Here is an 18,617-nt window from a genome sequence, read left to right as displayed (position 1 = left end):
TATGAAACACAATTACTTTATTGATGTCTTACAATCAAATACTGCTAACTAGCATTACTTTCACACATGCATCATTCAGAACAAAGGAAGAGTTCCTCAGTATTTTCAAATGATGCATCATATAACACAAAGTTAGAACTTAAAATGCACCCTGATTAATTATGTAAACTGGTAATTTTTTTAAAAAGCATAACTAATAATTTGGTTCCTTTCTTCATAAAATGGAAATTTAAATATTTCTCCTGATAATCTTGAGGTTATCATTATGTTACGAGTAGTGCAAACTGTGGCACATACAGTTCCATCTGGAAGGGTGTATCTTACACACTGTATCTCAACAAACAAAATGTGCATAAAATGCATACAGTCAATGCATGATAGAAAGCATGTTCCAAATACAAGTGCGCCTCTCAGGCCACCATATTTAGCTTTTGCATTATCATTTATGGCATTATAGATTAATTACACAAGACATACTTTTATACATTTAACCCTGAAGATAAGAAAAATAACTGTTTGAAAAATTATTCCAGGTAGCCATTTGGTTTGTATCATAAGAAAGTGAACCTCCATCCAGAGTTCAGTGTCTGCCAAGTCAGAATCATGAGCTTTAGTCGTAAGATAAGTGATGTTTCACAGTGACATTCCCAGGTCCTGGCACCGCCTCTTCTCCCACAGTACACCAGATGAAGGAGCATTTCTGGGATTCCCCTGGGCGTGGCTTTCCCTCTGTATTCTTTTCTGGATTAACTGTCACCAGCCTCTCCAATGCCTTCCGTTTTAATCATTCATGAATCCTTTCAGAATGTCCTCAGAGAGCTCCATAAGAGGAAGTTCTGGAGAAGGAAAATCCAGAGGCGGGAGATTGGGTATTGGAATGTCCTTGCCTTTCCCAGTATTCGCAGCAAACTTCTGCCACGTTGAAGAGGCTGTGGCAGTGTCCGAGTGTGGTGGCAAGCTCCACAGCTCTGACTTTTCTACAAAGTCGGCATCAACGTCCAGCTCCTTCTCTGTTGGTCCTTTCAGGAGTCTGGCCTTCTCAGCCTTTAGTTGTTTATTTTCTTTTCTTAATCTTTCATTCTCAGCCACGAGGAACTCCACATGCCTCTTCAAATCTGCAATTTTGGTTGCCTGCTCCTCTATTATTGTTTTATCATCTTTTGGGGCTTTGCTTCCAATACATGGCTCTGTTGGTTCATTCTTTAGCTGAAGTAAATATAGCAGTGTGTCTGGATCCCTGTCGAAGACCCCCTGAAGCTCAGGGAGGCGCTTCTCTGTGGAAGGGATGTACGTCTGACAAAGAAGAGGGTTCTGACCCTCCATGTCCTCAGAGGGCTTGTGAGATGCCTGCAGGTGGGGGGTTCCGTCCCTGTCCGTGCTGTGCTGTGCTTTCAACCGCTCTTCGCGCTTGGCTCTCTTCCACCTCTCCTGGATGAGGAGAAGCTGTTTCATGTGGCTGTCCCGTTGCAATTCCAGTGATAGGTGAGCCTGTGACATGGAAGAGAAGGTCAGTGTAAAGAACTTAACATCAGAAAGCTCCCAGGCTTATGTGCCTGAACACCTGCTTGACTGGCTGTGCAATCTTCAGGAAGTGTGGTCTATAAGTGGCTTGCCCATGCCTTGAGGTTCATGGCCAGTTTTCTGCTTCCTGATCTAGAGAGATTAACAAGCCATGCCTTGGGCTGTCACTGTGAACTGAGTTCCAAGTGTCATGCTTCCTTACGATGATGGACTGTATCCCCTTCATCTATGGCCTTCCGATGCTCAGGGTATTTGGAAAGCTTGATGCACACATATGACAGCTGTCACAAGCGCTACACTATCAGCTGTGGGCTGGTTCAATCAATCTGAGTTAAGCGTTTTTACTTTGCCAATGCCACAGCTTACAGAACCCATGTCCTTAGTTCAGTCACCAATCCTCTTAGGTACCCATCATTATAAATCAAGACATTGTCTTTACAGTTAGGGGTGTAGCTCAGTGCAATGATGTTCGCTAGCATGTACAGAGACCCAGGCTTGAACCTAGAGCACTGAAAAAAGGGAAAAACCTTGGATAAAGATTTTCTAAAAAATATTTTGCATATGTACATGAGTATATGTACAGGAAGGTTAGAAGAGGCAAAAGATCCCCTGGAACTGGAGAAGCAGAATGTTACGAGACCCTGCCGTGACCCACATGGAATCCTGACTTGTGTGGCAAGACAATGAAGAAAGGCACATGTCCAGAAGGAATGATGGGGCCATAACAACTGTCACTGCAACCTGGATCTCAGCGTGTCTGTTTACCATGGACAGCACAGGGACGGGGCTAGCTGGTCTCTGGAGACAGAAATATGGTCTCAAGCTCTAACTAACTGGGAGCACAAAGCAGCAGCAGCTAGGTTTTACACACATCAGCATTCAAACTTGAACCAAGGAAGAAGGCTTTGCCAGTTCTGAGATGGATACACATGGAAAAAGGTTTTGCCAACTTCCCATGGTTCTGAAGCTATGGTCTTTGTCATGGCTGTGCCCAAGTAAATAAGCTGAGCTTCCTCTGCTAACTACAAACTGGTATGTGGGTGATGGGGACCAAACTCATGTCCTCTAGAAGAGCACTCAGTGCTTTTATCCTCTCCAGCCCCGGAATGAAGGTCTGTTGAAGACATTTAAGTATCTTATGCTTAAGCACAGGCCTTCCCTAAACATATTAAGACACTATGAAGTCATCCTGAAACAGATCTCAAAGTACAGGAATCATCTAAGTATCAAAGAAACAAACAGGAGATTATTCAGATTTAAACTGCCGTTGACAAGCAAAGCGTTGTCCATCCAGTTCCCCTGGGCCATCCCTGCTTCCTCAGTGTTAGCCACTGGAGCATGAGACCTGGGAGTAACAACAGGAAACAGGAAGGCAGGCTGGAAGGCTAATGGCAGCTAACATAGCTTTCATTTCTTTCCCAAAATACATCCGTATATTTTTTTAATGTTTTGAGAAAGACATAAAACTTTAGGTTTTACCCAATTCAAATCTCCACAAGAAAATCTTTCTCTAAAAAGATTTTCTTTTTCAGCTGGACATGGTAGCACACCCTTTAGTCCTGACACTGGGGAGACAGAGCTGGATGCATTTTGGATTTCAGGGCTACCCTGCTCTACACAGTGTGTTCCAGGCCAGAAAGGACTATATAGTGAGTCCCTGATTTAAACAAATAAATGATAAAAGACTTTTTGTTTGCTTGTTTTGGTAATGGGGGAAGCAGTACATGTGAGCGCAGTGCCAGTGGAGGCCAGAAGAGGGCACCAGATCTCTTTGCACTGAAGGTGTTTGTGTGCTGCCTGGCACAATTACTGGGAACCATACTGGGCTCTCTTAACTGCTAAGTCATCTCTCCAGCCCCCCAAACATTTCTGCAAATACTACTAGCATGTCTCACCTGCTCAGACTGTGTCAACTTCATGGCTTCAGAGAGATAAGCTGGTTAAAAAAAAAAAGCAGCAAATTAATATATGCACATCATTATTTTGTAACTTATAGGCTAATAATGGAAGTATTTGCCCCCAGAGTACAGAACTTGGTCTTCTAAGCAATTGTGCTAAAAAGGCAAATTTGAAAACAGCATTAACTTTTCCCCAAAAGAATGTCACTGGTAAATACGTATTCCCTAGCCCATCTTAAAAACCGGAGGCTTTAAACTTCTAAAGTTGGCAGGTTGGGGACCTAGCTGTAGTGGCATTACATTTGTATTTTAATAAATAAAACTTGCCTGAAGGTCAGAGAGTAAAACAGCCCCACTGGTCAGCCTTACAAACCAGGCGCTGGTAACACACACCTTTAACTCAAGTTAAACTTGAGTTTAACTCTAGTTGCCATAGAAACCAAACCAGGCAGTGCATGCTTTTAATCCCAGCCTTAGAGAGGAATGTAAAATGGAGGAGATGTTCACAGACTGAATCTCATCCTGAGATTCTTGGAAGCAAGATCACCATTTTCGGACTTAGGTCGAAGTAAGAGCATATGACTGGCTGTTTTACTTTTCTGACCTTCAGGTTGAACCCCAGTTTCAGTCTCCTAGCCACGGCAGAGTGCTTGCCTAACACATCCTGGGCCCAACAATGCAGAGCAAAAATATTTGTAGATTGTACGATAAAGGAACTGAAGATTTAATTAGAAAAACTGTTTATTGAGAATCAAATTAAGTAGGAATTTACTGAGGCCTTATGCTCAACAGATATTTATGAGTGCCCATTTGAGTATCTGCTACTACACCATTGTGGTCTCCTATAAGAACTATTTTTATCAATTGTTTCTGAGCTACACCAACACAATACCAACAGCCAACCACTAGTTAGGTACGTAACCCTAAGCTGGACACAGTGACACACATGTAATTTCAGCATTTAGGAGGTTGACAAAGGAGAATCACAAATTCAATTCAGACAACAAAACCTTAGAATATGATTATATATAATATATATGACAATATACTGTGTGAAGACAGAATAATGCGATTTATGAAGACAGTCAAGCTTTTCTTATCTTGATCAAATTCTGGGTTGCTTAACCTGTTGAATTTTAATAGGCAATCTGAAATCCTTACATTTTCTCTTTGGGCTAAGAGAAAGCTGACATGATTTGGATGTATCTTTGTTTAAAGTACAGTCTCAGGGGTTGAAGAAATAGATGGCTTAGTGGTTATAAGCACTGGCTGTTGTTCATCCAGGAGTCAGGTTCAAGTCCCAGTATCCACTTGCTAGCTCACAATTTTAACTCCAATCTCAGACTATCCAATGTCCTCTTCTGACCTTTTTGGGCTCCAGGGATAAACATTATGCACAAATATGTACAGTCTACACACACACACACTATGGCACAAGTGTACACCCCCACCCACACACACTATGGCGCAAGTGTACACCCCCACACACACGCACTATGGCGCAAGTGTACACCCACACACACACACGCACTATGGTGCAAGTGTACACCCACACACACACGCACTATGGCGCAAGTGTACACCCCACACACACACGCACTATGGCACAAGTGTATAGCCCCCCCCACACACGCACTATGGTGCAAGTGTACACCCCCCCACACACACGCACTATGGTGCAAGTGTACACCCACACACACACGCACTATGGCGCAAGTGTACACCCCACACACACACGCACTATGGTGCAAGTGTACACCCCCCCACACACACGCACTATGGTGCAAGTGTACACCCCACACACACACGCACTATGGTACAAGTGTACACCCCCCACACACACACGCACTATGGTGCAAGTGTACACCCACACACACACGCACTATGGTGCAAGTGTACACCCCACACACACGCACTATGGCGCAAGTGTACACCCCCACACGCACACATGCACTATGGTGCAAGTGTATAGCCCCCCCACGCACTAAGTACACAGACCCCCCCACAAATAAAGTTAATTTTCCTTAGATATTTCTGTCAGAGTTATGAAAACCCAGAAAACTAGAGCCAAGTGGGGTCACTGTGATTCTGCCTGACTGTACTGTTTAGAGGTCATTGGTACTCCTCTACAAAAGTTCAGAAGTGTAGAAAGGGAGGCCAGCCAAGACATCTTAAAAGGCTGTACGTGGAGTTTAATGGGCAATTTTAGCGAGAGCACAGCAAACCAGAATGCTGACCAGAATGCAGGGAGTAATGGCCAGGCTCAGGATTGCAGGCAAAACTGTAACCCTGACTGATATAAACCAAGAACAAGTTCTATAATACTCAGGAACTTGAAATTCCTTTGAGTCATACTTATAGTTCTTTTGTTTTTGCTTTTTATGTCTTTCCCTATCTATTTCTTTTTAGTGTCTGTATTCTGCTATACGTTCCTCTGTACAGCATTTTACAGTTTTTCTGGAATAATCAGAATAAAATAACAAGTATCACTAATAATGGATCAAGCTCTTACTGACTGTCAACTTTTTGGAACTTCTGTTTTTTTACACTAACTTCCCTTTACAGATATTATGACACTGATGTCTGGTTGCATTCCAAATACTTTAGAGATTTTTTTATTTCACAACTTAAAATTTCCTGTCTGCTAGGTTCTACCAACCTTGAGATTCAAATTAGATGTTTCTTCTCCAGAAAAAAAGAAAGAGAGAAAGAGAGAGAGAGAGAGAGAGAGAAAGAGAGAGAGAGAGAGAGAGAAAGAAAGAAAGAAAGAAAGAAAAGCTATCACCTTTGTTCCAGCCATACTGGCCAGGCTTACACACATCTCTTCAACTTCTCAGTGCTAGGTCTGTCAAGCTGCATTGTTTGTAAACCTGTAGTGACATTCCATTCAGAGCTCTGTTACTGCTTACATACACCATGGAATTTCTTACGACATCCCACTCATATTGTCCGCACACATGTCTCCTCTGAACAACAGTTTACTTTAAACCACCATCTTAACAATGAGAACAGCTTTCACAAAACCAAGTTTAGAACTAGAAACGCTGACTTTGGGAGCTCTCTGAAACTGAATATAACATGGTAGGGTACCCACAGATAATCCAGAACTGCAAATAATTCATCAAGGGCCACACTACCACTTTGGAGATTTATCACAATAAGGTCTTACAACTGGAACAAAAAAGGGGGAAAAAAAGTTGATTTAAAAGAAAGGGGGAGGGCTGGAGAGATGGCTCAGAGGTTAAGAGCACTGCCTGCTCTTCCAAAGGTCCTGAGTTCAATTCCCAGCAACCATATGGTGGCTCACAACCATCTGTATGGGGTCTGGTGCCCTCTTCTGGCCTGCAGGCATACACACAGACAGATCCTTGTATACATAAGGAATAAATAAATATTTAAAAAAATAAATAAATAAAAGAAAGGGGGGAAAATAAAAGAAAGGGGGGACTAGAGAGATGGCTGGGCTGTTAAGAGCACTATTGCTCTTTAAAAGGACCCAGATTTGGTTTCTAGCACCCACATAGCGTTGTATTCCAATTCCAGAGGATCCATGTCCTCTCACCTCCATGAGCACCTGCACGAATGTGGTACACATAAACAGGTAGGCATGCACATACACATAAATAAGTATCATTCTGAAACTTAAAAAAGAAAAATTGAGTGTACGGCATGGTTGTCTCATAAAATCACTGTGATAATCTCCTAATACTGAAATTTATGAAAGGACGATCTCAAAAAAACCTTTTTCTACTTCAATTTTTTTTCATAAACTATATTCTGATCATATTCTTTCCCTTCCCAACTCCTCCCAGATCCTTTCCACCTCCCTACCCACCCAACTTCATTCATGTTTTCACTCTTGGGGGGGGGGGAGATCAAAACAAAAACCAGCAAAGCAAAGCAAAACAAACAAACAAACAAAAGACCAAAATGTTCATCCCCCCACCCAAAAAACCATGAGGTCTGTTTTATGTAGGCCAGCTACTCCTGTGCATGGGGACGATATTCCCAGTGACTCTCCAATGGAGAAAACGAATTCCCTTCTCCAGCAGGTATCAGCTGCAATTAGCTTCTTGGTTAGGGGTGGGACTTGCTCACTACCCTTTCTCAGTCCTGAAATTTTCTGGTCTGAATCCCTACAAGTTTTATGCACGCTCTGTGAATTCATATGTCTGTCAGTCCTACTGTGCTCAGAAAAATCTTAACAATACCGGCAATTACTTCTTCCAATTATAATGTAAGGCTAATATTTAAAGTAGATGTTCAGGAAAGATTAACACCCCCAACCTACTTCTTTGCAACTTCTCTACCACTGAGCTACACTTCCTAGTGTCACATAGCTGTTTAAGTCTTCAAAGACAAAAGACCTTAGGGATAATTTTTTTCTCTTTCATGTTCTTCAGACTATCGTGCACTTAGTATACACATAACCATATGGTGATTTGCTCCACTTTAACCCATGGCATACACAGGAAACCTAACTCACTACGGTTAATGCACCCGGGCTCTCATCCACATCATGGTTTTCCTAAACATGGCGTACTCTCACAGGAGTTAATACAAATCAACAATCTGGTCAATAATATGGTTGAGGAGAGATTTAAAGACCACTGGTTTCATGTTGTAGAAAACTGCACCAGACATAAAAATACTATTATGAGGTACCTAGTTATGTACGCAAGACCTACAGCAGACACATGGGCACACTTATGATAAAACTGGTTCCTGCTAGTGTTTTTTTAGGGAAAAGATTGGCTATATAGTATGGTTGGTGTCAAATGTTGTGATGTTCTCACCTCTCACCCAAAGAGTGAGGATTACAGGTGTGAGCCACTCGCTAACTACAACTAATTAATTTTTTTCCAGCTGGGTATGACCAGCACATACTTGTAATCCAAGGACTTGGGGAGGCTGAGGCAGGAGGAGTGTCCAAGTCTGGGAAGGAACCGGGGCTATAATGAGTACTAGGCCATCAAGGGTTAGATAAACAAGATCCTGAATCAAAAAATATTTTTTCTCTTGATAATTACTTACAGGAAGAACGTACTGAAAATTTAGTCAAAGCATTGCCCACTGTAAGTTTGTATTTCAACAGTATAGTAACATTCCATTCCCTGCCAGGAAAGAATTCTGTTATTGTGAGAAGGGAAGGAATAGCGCTTCCTAGCAGAAAGACTGCAGACCTTGTTCTAAAACAGACGCGACACCCATTCTAGATGGAACTCAAATGTTGGAAAACAGAGCCCTCAGATCTATTTATAAGGCTAATTCAGAAATTTGGGTCTCTGATAAGAAACCAACACATGCCAAGTGTATAATTACACTAAGCTCCATCTCCAGCACCGGAAAGTCAGTAAACTAAATGACATTTAGCAGTAGTTGCTACAACATGATATATATATATATATATATATATATATATATATATATATATATACACATATATTAGTCATCGCTAAATGACAACTACCAATAACAAAGTATTCTTGTTCTTTTTGTTTTGTGACAGGATTTCTCTTGGTTGTCTAAGCTGGCCTCCAACTCATAGCAATACTCCGGCCTCAACCTGCCAACAGCTCTATCCAGTATTTCTTAAGAAAAATACTTACCTGTAGCCTTTTTGTGACAAGAAATCGCTTCTTCGTATTTCCCAGCAGCTAACAAACGGTCTGCACGTCGGCTCTGTTGGTGAGCCTAGAAAACAAACATTCTGAGTTACTCCAAATTACAAAACAAGACTTTTAAAATCTTTAGCAGGGTGGTGGTGGCACAAGCCTTTCATCCCAGCACTGGAGAAGCAGAGGCAGGCAAATGAGTTCAAAGCCAGCCTGGTCTACAGAGTGAGTTCTAGATCAACAAGGGTTGTTACACAGAGAAACTCTGTCTTGAAAAACAAATGGAAGAAGTCAAGCTTAGAACCACATCATCTGATAAAAACTGGCAACTCCTCTCTACCCATAATCCTCTCCAGTTATCAGGTTCTAACTGCTAAGTGACCTCTATTCTTCCACAGATCAGAGTAACAAAAGACTTACAATCCCAGGTATTACTCAGAACATGCTTTCTCTATATTTAACTAGATATTTCAAAGAGACATCTTGTAGGTATTTTCAAAAGTTTATATAGTCTAAAGACTTTAATCAGGAAATGTATCATAAAAAATCCAAACTTCTCTTATAGCTGTTCATTCTTCTCTTTAAACATTAAAATTACTACTTACCTTAAAATTTTAAAAAACACGCAGTGAGGGATTCTAATATTTAATATTACTATCTCTTCATATACAATTCATCAAAAAGAGAAAGGCTAAGTTAGAGGTTCTAAAAAGCAAAGGGTTTAGATGTCCCTACTGTAAAGGTATATAGTTAAATAGTGCCACCCTTCTTACATTTCCCAAAGCCTCCAGCCATGGAGTCATACACCTGTAATGCTGGCTCTCAGGAGAAGGAGGAGGAGCCAAGCCATCTCCTAGCTCAGGTTAGCCTCATCAACAAACCAAGTCAAAGACCAAAGGCTACAAGGTGTAGTCAGTGGTAAAAGAGATCTGTCTAGTATGACAAGGCACAAGCTTTCAGTTCAATTGCCAAAATGCCAGTAAGCAATCAATCAAACAAACAAAGAAATAAACAAATCCTCCAAAGGCTGGAGATAAACACACAGCTCAGAATAGAGAACCTGGCTGACTCTTACAAGGTTGTTAGATGACAAACCTTCAACAGCAACAAATAAAGAACTTGAATACACATTATGTCACTTACAGCTTTGTCAACCTGTTCCCTTCTCTTAGGTAACAAGGCCAGTAACTTATGTTAAGATTAGAACATTTTAGCCCTGTGGTGGTGGTGGCACATGCCTTTAATCTCAGCACTTGGGAGGCAAAGGAAGGCACCTCTCTGAGTTCAAGGCCAGCCTGGGCTAAAAGAGCTAGTTCCAGGACAGAATCAAAAGCTACAGAGAAACCCTGTCTCAAAAAACCGGGGGGCATGGGTGGGTTAATTTTAACCATGGAGGCTTGGACTGAGCAAAAAGTATGTTCTGAACATCTAGATATTTTCTAGTATCCATATAAAATATTTGGGGTAGGATGGAGCAGATTTCTAAGTTGGACCCCATGTCTGGCCTTGAAGCCCTGTTCCTTTTGCTCTACCTCTTCTTACCTGCTGGGAGTATGAACACATACCACCCTCAGGTGAAAGGCAGACCTTTTGAGAAGACAGTATCAACAAGGAATCTGGCAGATCATCTGAATGAACAGTGGTATTCAACCAACAAGGTCTTAGGCAGTAAGAGAACAGAAAAGTGAATGAAGGGGTCATATGTAGGTGCTTTCACCTTTTTTGAGCTCTAAAAATATAAAAAAGCCCACACTTTTTCTCTCACAAAAGAAAACTGTGAAACCCCATAGCCCTTCATAACAAGGACAAAGCAGCATGAGAGTGTCTCTGTCTCTCCAAGTTCTGACTCTCACTCTAAACCAGCTAAACTGTCCCACTCTGCTGGGGCTGTTTTCTCACTGTCAATAAAAGTTCAACCAGGTCACTATTTTAGGAGTTGTAAAGAGAACTCAAACCATTCAGGCAGATCTGGGTAAAATGCAGATTTTCAGTCTGTAGTTTTGCAATAGGGTCTGCAAATCTACTGAAGTGAGGCTGTGTCTGAGGCTCCTGGACACATTTTAAGAAAGAATCAAAGACAAGCCAGGAGTGGCAGCATACAATTTTAATCCCAGCATTTGCAAGGCAGAGGCAGGCAGATCTCTGAGTTAGAGACCACTCTGTTCTACAGAGCAAGTTGCAGGACAGCCAGGCATCAATAGAGAAACTTTGTCTCAAAACAAACAAACAAAAACAAAACACACACACACAAAAGAAGGAAGAGGTAAGGAAGCCAGGAAGGAGGGCGGGAGGGAGGGACAGGAAGGAAAAAAAGGAAAAAAGGAGAAAGAAAGAAGAAAGGGAGGGAAGGGACGGAGGGAACAAGGGCAAAGCGGAATCTGAGACATCACAGATGACAGCTCACACCTCTATACCCAACCCTAAGGAGGCTGAAGCAGGATCACAAGTCAGAGGCCAACTGTAATGTAGGACACGGTCTTAGCTTGACGTCCGCCAGGCATGGTGGTGCACACCTAAAATCCTAGTCCTTGGCAGGTGGTGAAGGATGAAGATTTTTATTTTTTTTTTTATTTTTTTTAAATATTTATTTATTTATTATGTATACAATATTCTGTCTGTGTGTGCCTGCAGGCCAGAAGAGGGCACCAGACCTCATTACAGATGGTTGTGAGCCACCATGTGGTTGCTGGGAATTGAACTCAGGACCTTTGGAAGAGCAGGCAATGCTCTTAACCTCTGAGCCATCTCTCCAGCCCAAGATTTTTATTTTTTATTTTTATTTTTTTTTTTTTGGTTTTTCGAGACAGGGTTTCTTTGTGGTTTTGGAGCCTGTCCTGGAACTAGCTCTTATAGACCAGGCTGGTCTCGAACTCACAGAGATCCGCCTGCCTCTGCCTCCCGAGTGCTGGGATTAAAGGAGTGCGCCACCACCGCCAGGCAAGGATGAAGATTTCAAAGTCATCCCTAGCTACATAATGAGTTTGAGATCAGTCTGTGCTGCATGAAACCCTGTCTCTAAACAAACGGTAATAAAACGATAGACAATACTATAGAAACCTATTTTGATTGTTAATGTTATTTTTTAAAGGACTCTTTAGGATTCCCACTTAAAACTGATCTGTTTAAATAAATCCAAAGTAAAAACCAGAAAACTCAAAAAACAGTTTACCCCTTTCTATACACTGCTTTTCCTCAACAACTATGATTCCTATGACAGGTGCCGCATTCTCATATTGCCTGGCTTTTCAAACCTGGGATCAGAAAGCAAGAATAGCAATAAAACTTGAAGTGGTTTTAACTACAGGGCATTCTGAGAGTGGCCAGGCAGAAACAAAGGCCTGAAGGAAGTGAAACAGCCCAAAGCCCATCACAGGAATCTTACTCCTGAGTTCCAATCTGCACAGGCTCTCAAGACACTGAGGTGTGGGAAGTCCTTTTGTGCGTGTTGCTTTTTACTAAATCCTTCCTTTTTATTTAAACAGAAAAGGGGAAATGGTGTGGGAAGTCCTTCTGTACATGTGTTGCTTTTATTGGTTAATGAATAAAGAAGCTGCCTTTGCCTGTAATAGGGCAGAATAGAGCTGGGGACAACTAAGCTGAATTCCAGGAGAAAGGCGGGCTCAGGAGAAGCCATGGAGCCCCGCCAGAGCCGGATGCCAGTTGGAACTTTACCCAGTAAGCCACAGCCATGTGGCAATGCACAGATTAATAGAATGGGTTAATTTACTAGCAATATACTTAAGAGTTTGGACAAGAAGTGACTTAAATGATATCATTTGAGTGATTATTTCACGGTCTGGGCAGCTGGGAACAAACAAGACGCCTCCCTCTACAGACACTGTACACTGGTCTTCCTGCTCCTTCTTTGGGTAATATCTCTTTGGCCTTAAGCTAATAGAAGTGAGTTCCCATTATCTAAAACCAACAAACATCCTAACGACTACAATTAGGCTACTAAGTCAATGAATTTACGCTCAAGGACTTTTTCCTTTTGCTGGTTATTTTAAAATTGCAAGTTCAAGGCCACTTTTCTTAGCATGGTGGTGCTTGCCTGTAGTACTAGCATTCAGAAGGCAGAGAGAGGCGGAGCTCTGTCAACTGGAGGCCAGCCTGGTCTACCCAGGACACAGAGAAATTTTGTCTCAAAACAAAACACCTCCAAAATTATAAATAACAGTGTCTTCCATATTTTTCAATTTACTAAGTTCTGACCTGAAGGAAGTGCTATATCGAGACTGAAAAAAAAAAAAAAAAAACAACCCCACCATTCCAAATATTAGAAAGAAGGCAGAGGATATATACTATATTCCTGACTGGTATGGCATTCAACTGGGAACAAAGGAGAAATATTAGCCTTACGCCCCTGTCCCAGTTCACTGGACAAACAAGTGTGAAGCAGTACCTCCACGCACGTGCACCCAGTCGACTGTATAATCAACACAACAGTTCAACTGAAGGTAACTAACTGCTCCAGTGAACTTGAGGACCTCATTCCAACTCTGAAGACCACCTCTCTCCTTGTGCTATTTTGTCTATAAACTTTTTATGCCCATCAGTTTCTAGCTGAGCTTGTTCTTGTTTTTCCAAAGCTGTCACCACCTGCTGTGTAGACAGTGAGAATCTAGTATAGGATTCACATATGAAAACAATGTGGTCAATTCTGGTAGTATTAAGAAAAAATCCATAGGCTAGAGAGATGGCTAAGCAGTAGGAGCACAGGCTGCTCTTCCAGAGGACCTAGTAAGTTTGATTCCCAGCACCCTGATGGTATCTCACTGAAACTCCACTTCCTGGGGGCCCAATGACCTCTTCTGGCCCAAGGGGCACCAAGCACATATATGGTGTACAAATGTACATGAAGGCAAAGCACTAACACACACACACAACAGTAAATATTACAGCACCTCATATTCAGTAAAAAGTTATAGTTTGGCTTTATTTTGTGTGAAATGTTTCTGCAGAAGCACAAGATATATTCCATGACACAGCAGCTTGGCAGTACTACACCCAAAACTGACTTACCAATCTGTAAGGATTTCTCATGCAGATCACAGTTAAAGCAGATGGGTAAATAATGCTTTAATACAAAGCTCAATGATTTATTTTAGATTCTGACTTCCAAACCCCACTATCTCAACTTATTCTTCATTTAATGTCATAATCTATGAAACTGGCAGAATAGCACATCTGGATATTAAGATAAGTAAGAGACACAATGATGCCCTATCATTTTACTAATTGTTGGCTATAAGCCAGCACTCCATGCTCCTCACCCAGAGTGCTCCCAAGTAATTCCAACTATACCTATGGCATAGGATTATTTTCCTTAGGTTATTTGTAGAGCAACACAAAGGTGATTGAAATAGCCTCCTTTTTCTTTACAGATTTTAATTCTACTATCACTAGTTTTCAAACTAGTTACAAAGACTTCAGCTACATAAAAGACAGCCGCTCTTTAGCCCATGATATGACTCTTTTTCTTGTATGAGATGCCTGAAAACATTAACCACTTCAGGCAGCGGTTAAGAACTAAACACTCCAGAAGGAAGCTCAGTTATTTAACCAACACTCCCCACTCCCAGCACTCTTTTTTTTTTTTTGAGACAGGGTTTCTCTGTAGCTTTGGAACCTGTCCTGGAACTAGCTCTTGTAGACCAGGCTGGCCTTGAACTCACAGAGATTCACCTGCCTCTGCCGGGATTAAAGGCGCACACCACCACCACCCAGCTATGCCCAGCCCTCTTAAGCATAAACATAGAGAAAATTGGGTGACTGAAGGATAAACACATAAAAAGCAAAACAACAACAAAGCAAGTGTGGTTGTGTAGTCCCATGGGTATTACCTGCAGCAGCAGCCTAGGCAAGTAAATCATAAACAAAAGTCATGGACACTAAGACTGACATCACTACCCACATTGCAGCACTAGAAATGATCTCACGGAAGATTGGCCAGTCATTTGCTACCAGCCAAATGCCAGAATTTAATGCATGGCAAGAAATACCTAATAGACACTAAGTGATTTGGTAAGTTACAATTTTTCCATATTTAAAGTTAACAAGCTGTGTGGTGGTGCAGGCTTGTCATCACAGCACTCAGGAAACTGAGGCAGGAGGATCACAAGGTTAAAGCTAGCCTGAACTGTATACACTGTGGCCTACCTAGTCTTATGACTCTACCTCAAACAGGCAAATAACAAAAAGGAAAACACTTGATAGGACAAATTGATCCAGAATTGAAAGACTATTTTTCATTCAAAGGACATAAAACTTCTCTTGACTAACTCTGAACATCAAAGAGCTAGCACATCTGTCATACTTACATATTAAAATATTGTAATAATTTAGCCAGGCGGTGGTGGGGCACACCTTTAATCCCAGCACTTGGGAGGCAGAAGCAGAGGCAGGCAGATGTCTGTGAGTTCAAGGCCAACCTGGTCTACAAGAGCTAGTTCCACGACAGGTTCCAAAGCCACAGAGAAACCCTGTCTCAACCCCCCCCCCACAATAATAAAAATAATATAATAATAATAATTCAAACTAGTCTCTTCCATGTCCTGAAAATCTCACTGTGATGAAATTAATCTTGCTATAACGCTAACAATAAAACTCCAGCAGAGGCAATAGTGACACAGAGCTCAATATAAACACCAAGGAAAATGAAAAGTACATGAATATGGAAGCCTCTCAGGAGCAGGTCATAATAAGTTGAAATGCAAAATGCACTTAAGTCACTGACCTAAGCTATTATTTAACTTCCCTCAAGTTAGACTTGTTCATCAGCAAATATCTCAAACAGGTCTTACTAAATTCTAAGGATGCTCTGAGGACATAAAACCCACGTACAGAAGTGAAGTCCTTATATTATGAATCTGGAGTACACTCCAGTGATAAACTTGTAGTTTACTAAAATTTTCAAAGATACGCATTAAGTCAGAATTTAGAGCTACCTTTTTTAAAATATTTATTTTTATTATGTATAAAATATTCTGTCTGCACGTATGCCTGAAGGCCAGAAGAGGGCACCAGATCTCATTACAGATGGTTGTGAGCCACCATGTGGTTGCTGGCAATTGAACTCAGGACCTTTGGAAGAACCATCTCTCTAGCCCCTAGAGCTACCTTTAAAGTTGAGTAAAGAAGATACCATGGTGTATTCACAAATGCCCTATCCCCTCAAAAGAGAGTATCTTCAAAAAACTTTTAAGTCTAGGGCTCAGGGGATAGATACTCGCTACCAACCTGGTTACATGAGTTCACTTTCCAAGCCCATATGGAGAACTGACACTCCCGAGTTATCCTGATTTCACATATGTGAAACACACACATACACAAACCCGAGTCTTCTACAGCTCTGACTGAGGCTTACCACTGCTACTTTGTCATACGCTTCTTTCAAGTTGACATCCAGCTGTTATTGAGTAAAGAGCTAGGCTGGAAGTCAGCAATCTTCAAAATCTCAAAAGGCTCAAAAATTCAAGCTGCCACATTTCTGAAGCTTGTCACATAAATGTTAAGACCAGAGAAAATGAAACTGTATGAGCCTCCTAATGTACCTATTTAAAAACTTACCAGGGCATGGAAGCACAGGCATTTAGAGTAATAATGGAAGCTCAGCATTTAGAAAGCAGAAGCAGGATGACCCAGTGCCTAAGACCAGCCTAGGCGACAGAGTAACAGCGAAGCTGGCATGACTCAAACAAGCAGGAGATAAACCTAAGTTCTGTGGCCATCGTTTACCTAATTTTTCCTAGACTGAGCACCTGGTGCTCCACCTACCACTGAAAGCCAGGTTCAGTCTTCTCACAAGCACAACACACCAGTGGAGCTGGAGTCATGCTACACCCTGGTGCCAAATAAAGCCACCTGGAACAGAACCAGTCATGGTTCTGCAAGGACACTTGAACTTTGAAGCACTTTGTAAACAGCTGGCTACCACTCCTAATATTCCTGTGGACTTTCGGGATTGAGCCACCCACACTTCACTGCAAACTATATTGACCTCGCAAGTTCTCTTAAAAACCAGAGAGGGGCAAGGTATTCCCCTGGTTTTCAAAACCTCACCGGTGTGGTCATCCTTAAGTGTAAACAACTGAGGAATAGAGGCAAGGCCTAACTTAGTAACCCTGGGATAGGATTCTCGGAGCTGCTAACCTGGCTCCAGCGTTCAAGCTCAACCACTCCAAATAGAGCTCGTTAAAGGAAATGTCAAGGGCTTATGGGCTCATTAGACCAGCGGCTAAATCCTCGAACGTTCTAGCTATAAAGCACGGTTCTCCGTGCCCTTTATCTGTTTACTCCTTTAATCCTCACAAGGAACCTGAAAAAGAAAATGAGGTGATTTTTTTTTTTTTTTTTTTTTTTTTGCTCCAGGTCCCGAAGCTATTAGGTGACTAAGCCAGAGTTCAAATCCGAGAAGATTTTTGGCTCCAGAAATCTATACTCTCAAACCACAGGTTCTGGCTTCTCTGCCCAGCATGGCCAAGGCTCTTCCAAGTCAGCAGGGCTGGGTTCCAAAGGCAGAACTCAATCCTCCCCGGTCCTGTTCCGAATCCCACCACATCACAAACCACCTACAGACTCGGGACTTCAAAGTCCCAGCCCGCAACGCTGAGAAATCAAACGTCTGTAGCGAATGAAACCCAAAGACGCCTTGTGACCACTCTGGGAAAAATACGAACTCCCAAAACCAAAAAACTCTGTGGCTGAGTCCCCCACTCCCCCTTTTTGACTAAAACAGACCGGACTCCCTGTGCGAACGTCTCTGGTACTTTCGACAGGACTAAAGCAATGGGACTGGGATGTGGGGAGGGGGCTGCGGTTCGTGCCCAACTGTCTCCAAGGAGCCTCCGTTGGCGCAGCTGTGAGGGCAGCCAGGGGATGGGGGGTGTGAGAGGGGCGGCCCGGACACCCCGACTTTGCCCGCGGCCTGCAGGCGGCTACGTGGCGCTGGGACGCGGTCCCAGCAGGGCAGAAGCGACGGGCCCCGAGGGAGCGGCCTGGGTACCGGGGGTCGAGGTTCCCCTCCGCTCGCGGTTTCCCCGGTTAATCCGGGTTGTCCCTCAGCCCGCGTTCCCCCTCATCCTTGACCGTCCCCCCCCCCGTAGCCGCGCGTTTGCCCTCAGCCCCGCCACTACTCACAAGGTTGAGGGGTCCTTCCATCACTTCCATAGACCCCGGGGTGAGCGGCGGCCCGAGGCGAAACGGCGGCGCCCGGGCACATGGAGGGGCGGCGAGAGCAGGAGACGCGGCGGCTGGCGAACGGCTCCTCGCAACACCCGGAGCCGGCAGTGAGCGCCGAGAGCGACGGCCGCGCCACTTCCGCCTCCGACGCCGCGCCGTGGGGCCGTCCTTGCGCCGTCGCGCAGGACGTCGTGACGTCATGCGCCGGTGGGGGCGGAGCCTGCGCGTGGGAGGGAGGGGCGGGGCTGAGGTCTGGAGGGGCGGGGCTGAGGGCGGGGCATTCAGCTAACTGACGCGAGAGTCAGAGTTTAGGGTCAGAGTTTAGGTGCTTGACTTCTGCCACCGCGTCACGTGAGGAGCTGGGTCAGGGTAGTAGTTGTGAGGCCTCTTTGCGCAGTTTATC

The 18,617-nt window shown here is 43.1% G+C and overlaps 1 protein-coding gene across 2 annotated transcripts; it reads right to left on the bottom strand.

The window, feature by feature from the left end:
• On the bottom strand, positions 1-18,384 carry Nrbf2 (nuclear receptor binding factor 2). 2 transcript variants are annotated; one of them, XM_041655879.1, is made up of 4 exons: positions 18,173-18,382; positions 9,029-9,113; positions 3,417-3,457; positions 1-1,488 (listed from the first exon to the last, which is right to left on the bottom strand). In XM_041655879.1, the coding sequence occupies exons 1-4, from the start codon at positions 18,200-18,202 to the stop codon at positions 781-783; spliced, it is 864 nt and encodes a 287-aa protein (XP_041511813.1). In that variant the 5' UTR covers positions 18,203-18,382; the 3' UTR covers positions 1-780. The 2 variants fall into 2 exon arrangements, with proteins under 2 accessions (XP_041511813.1, XP_041511814.1); XM_041655880.1 differs by lacking the exon at positions 9,029-9,113 and having other exon boundaries at positions 18,173-18,384.
• Between the last annotated feature and the right edge of the window lie 233 nt (positions 18,385-18,617).

This window comes from Microtus oregoni, unplaced genomic scaffold, assembly GCF_018167655.1.
Source record: "Microtus oregoni isolate MIOR12 unplaced genomic scaffold, Mior012 000007F_ref0000211, whole genome shotgun sequence".
NCBI classification, from domain to species: domain Eukaryota; kingdom Metazoa; phylum Chordata; class Mammalia; order Rodentia; family Cricetidae; genus Microtus; species Microtus oregoni.
The sequence above is the reverse complement of the archived record's forward strand: the minus strand, read 5'-3'. Positions and strand labels throughout refer to the sequence as shown.

Excerpts from the sequence above, each read along its gene's own strand:
- Nrbf2 (XM_041655879.1), bottom strand. The coding sequence starts at position 18,202 with ATGGAAGTGATGGAAGGACCCCTCAACCTT. Across the intron at positions 9,114-18,172 it reads TGGAAGGACCCCTCAACCTT|GCTCACCAACAGAGCCGACG; the intron begins GTGAGTAGTGGC and ends TTTGTTTTCTAG. Across the intron at positions 1,489-3,416 it reads AGTTGACACAGTCTGAGCAG|GCTCACCTATCACTGGAATT; the intron begins GTGAGACATGCT and ends TCCATGTCACAG.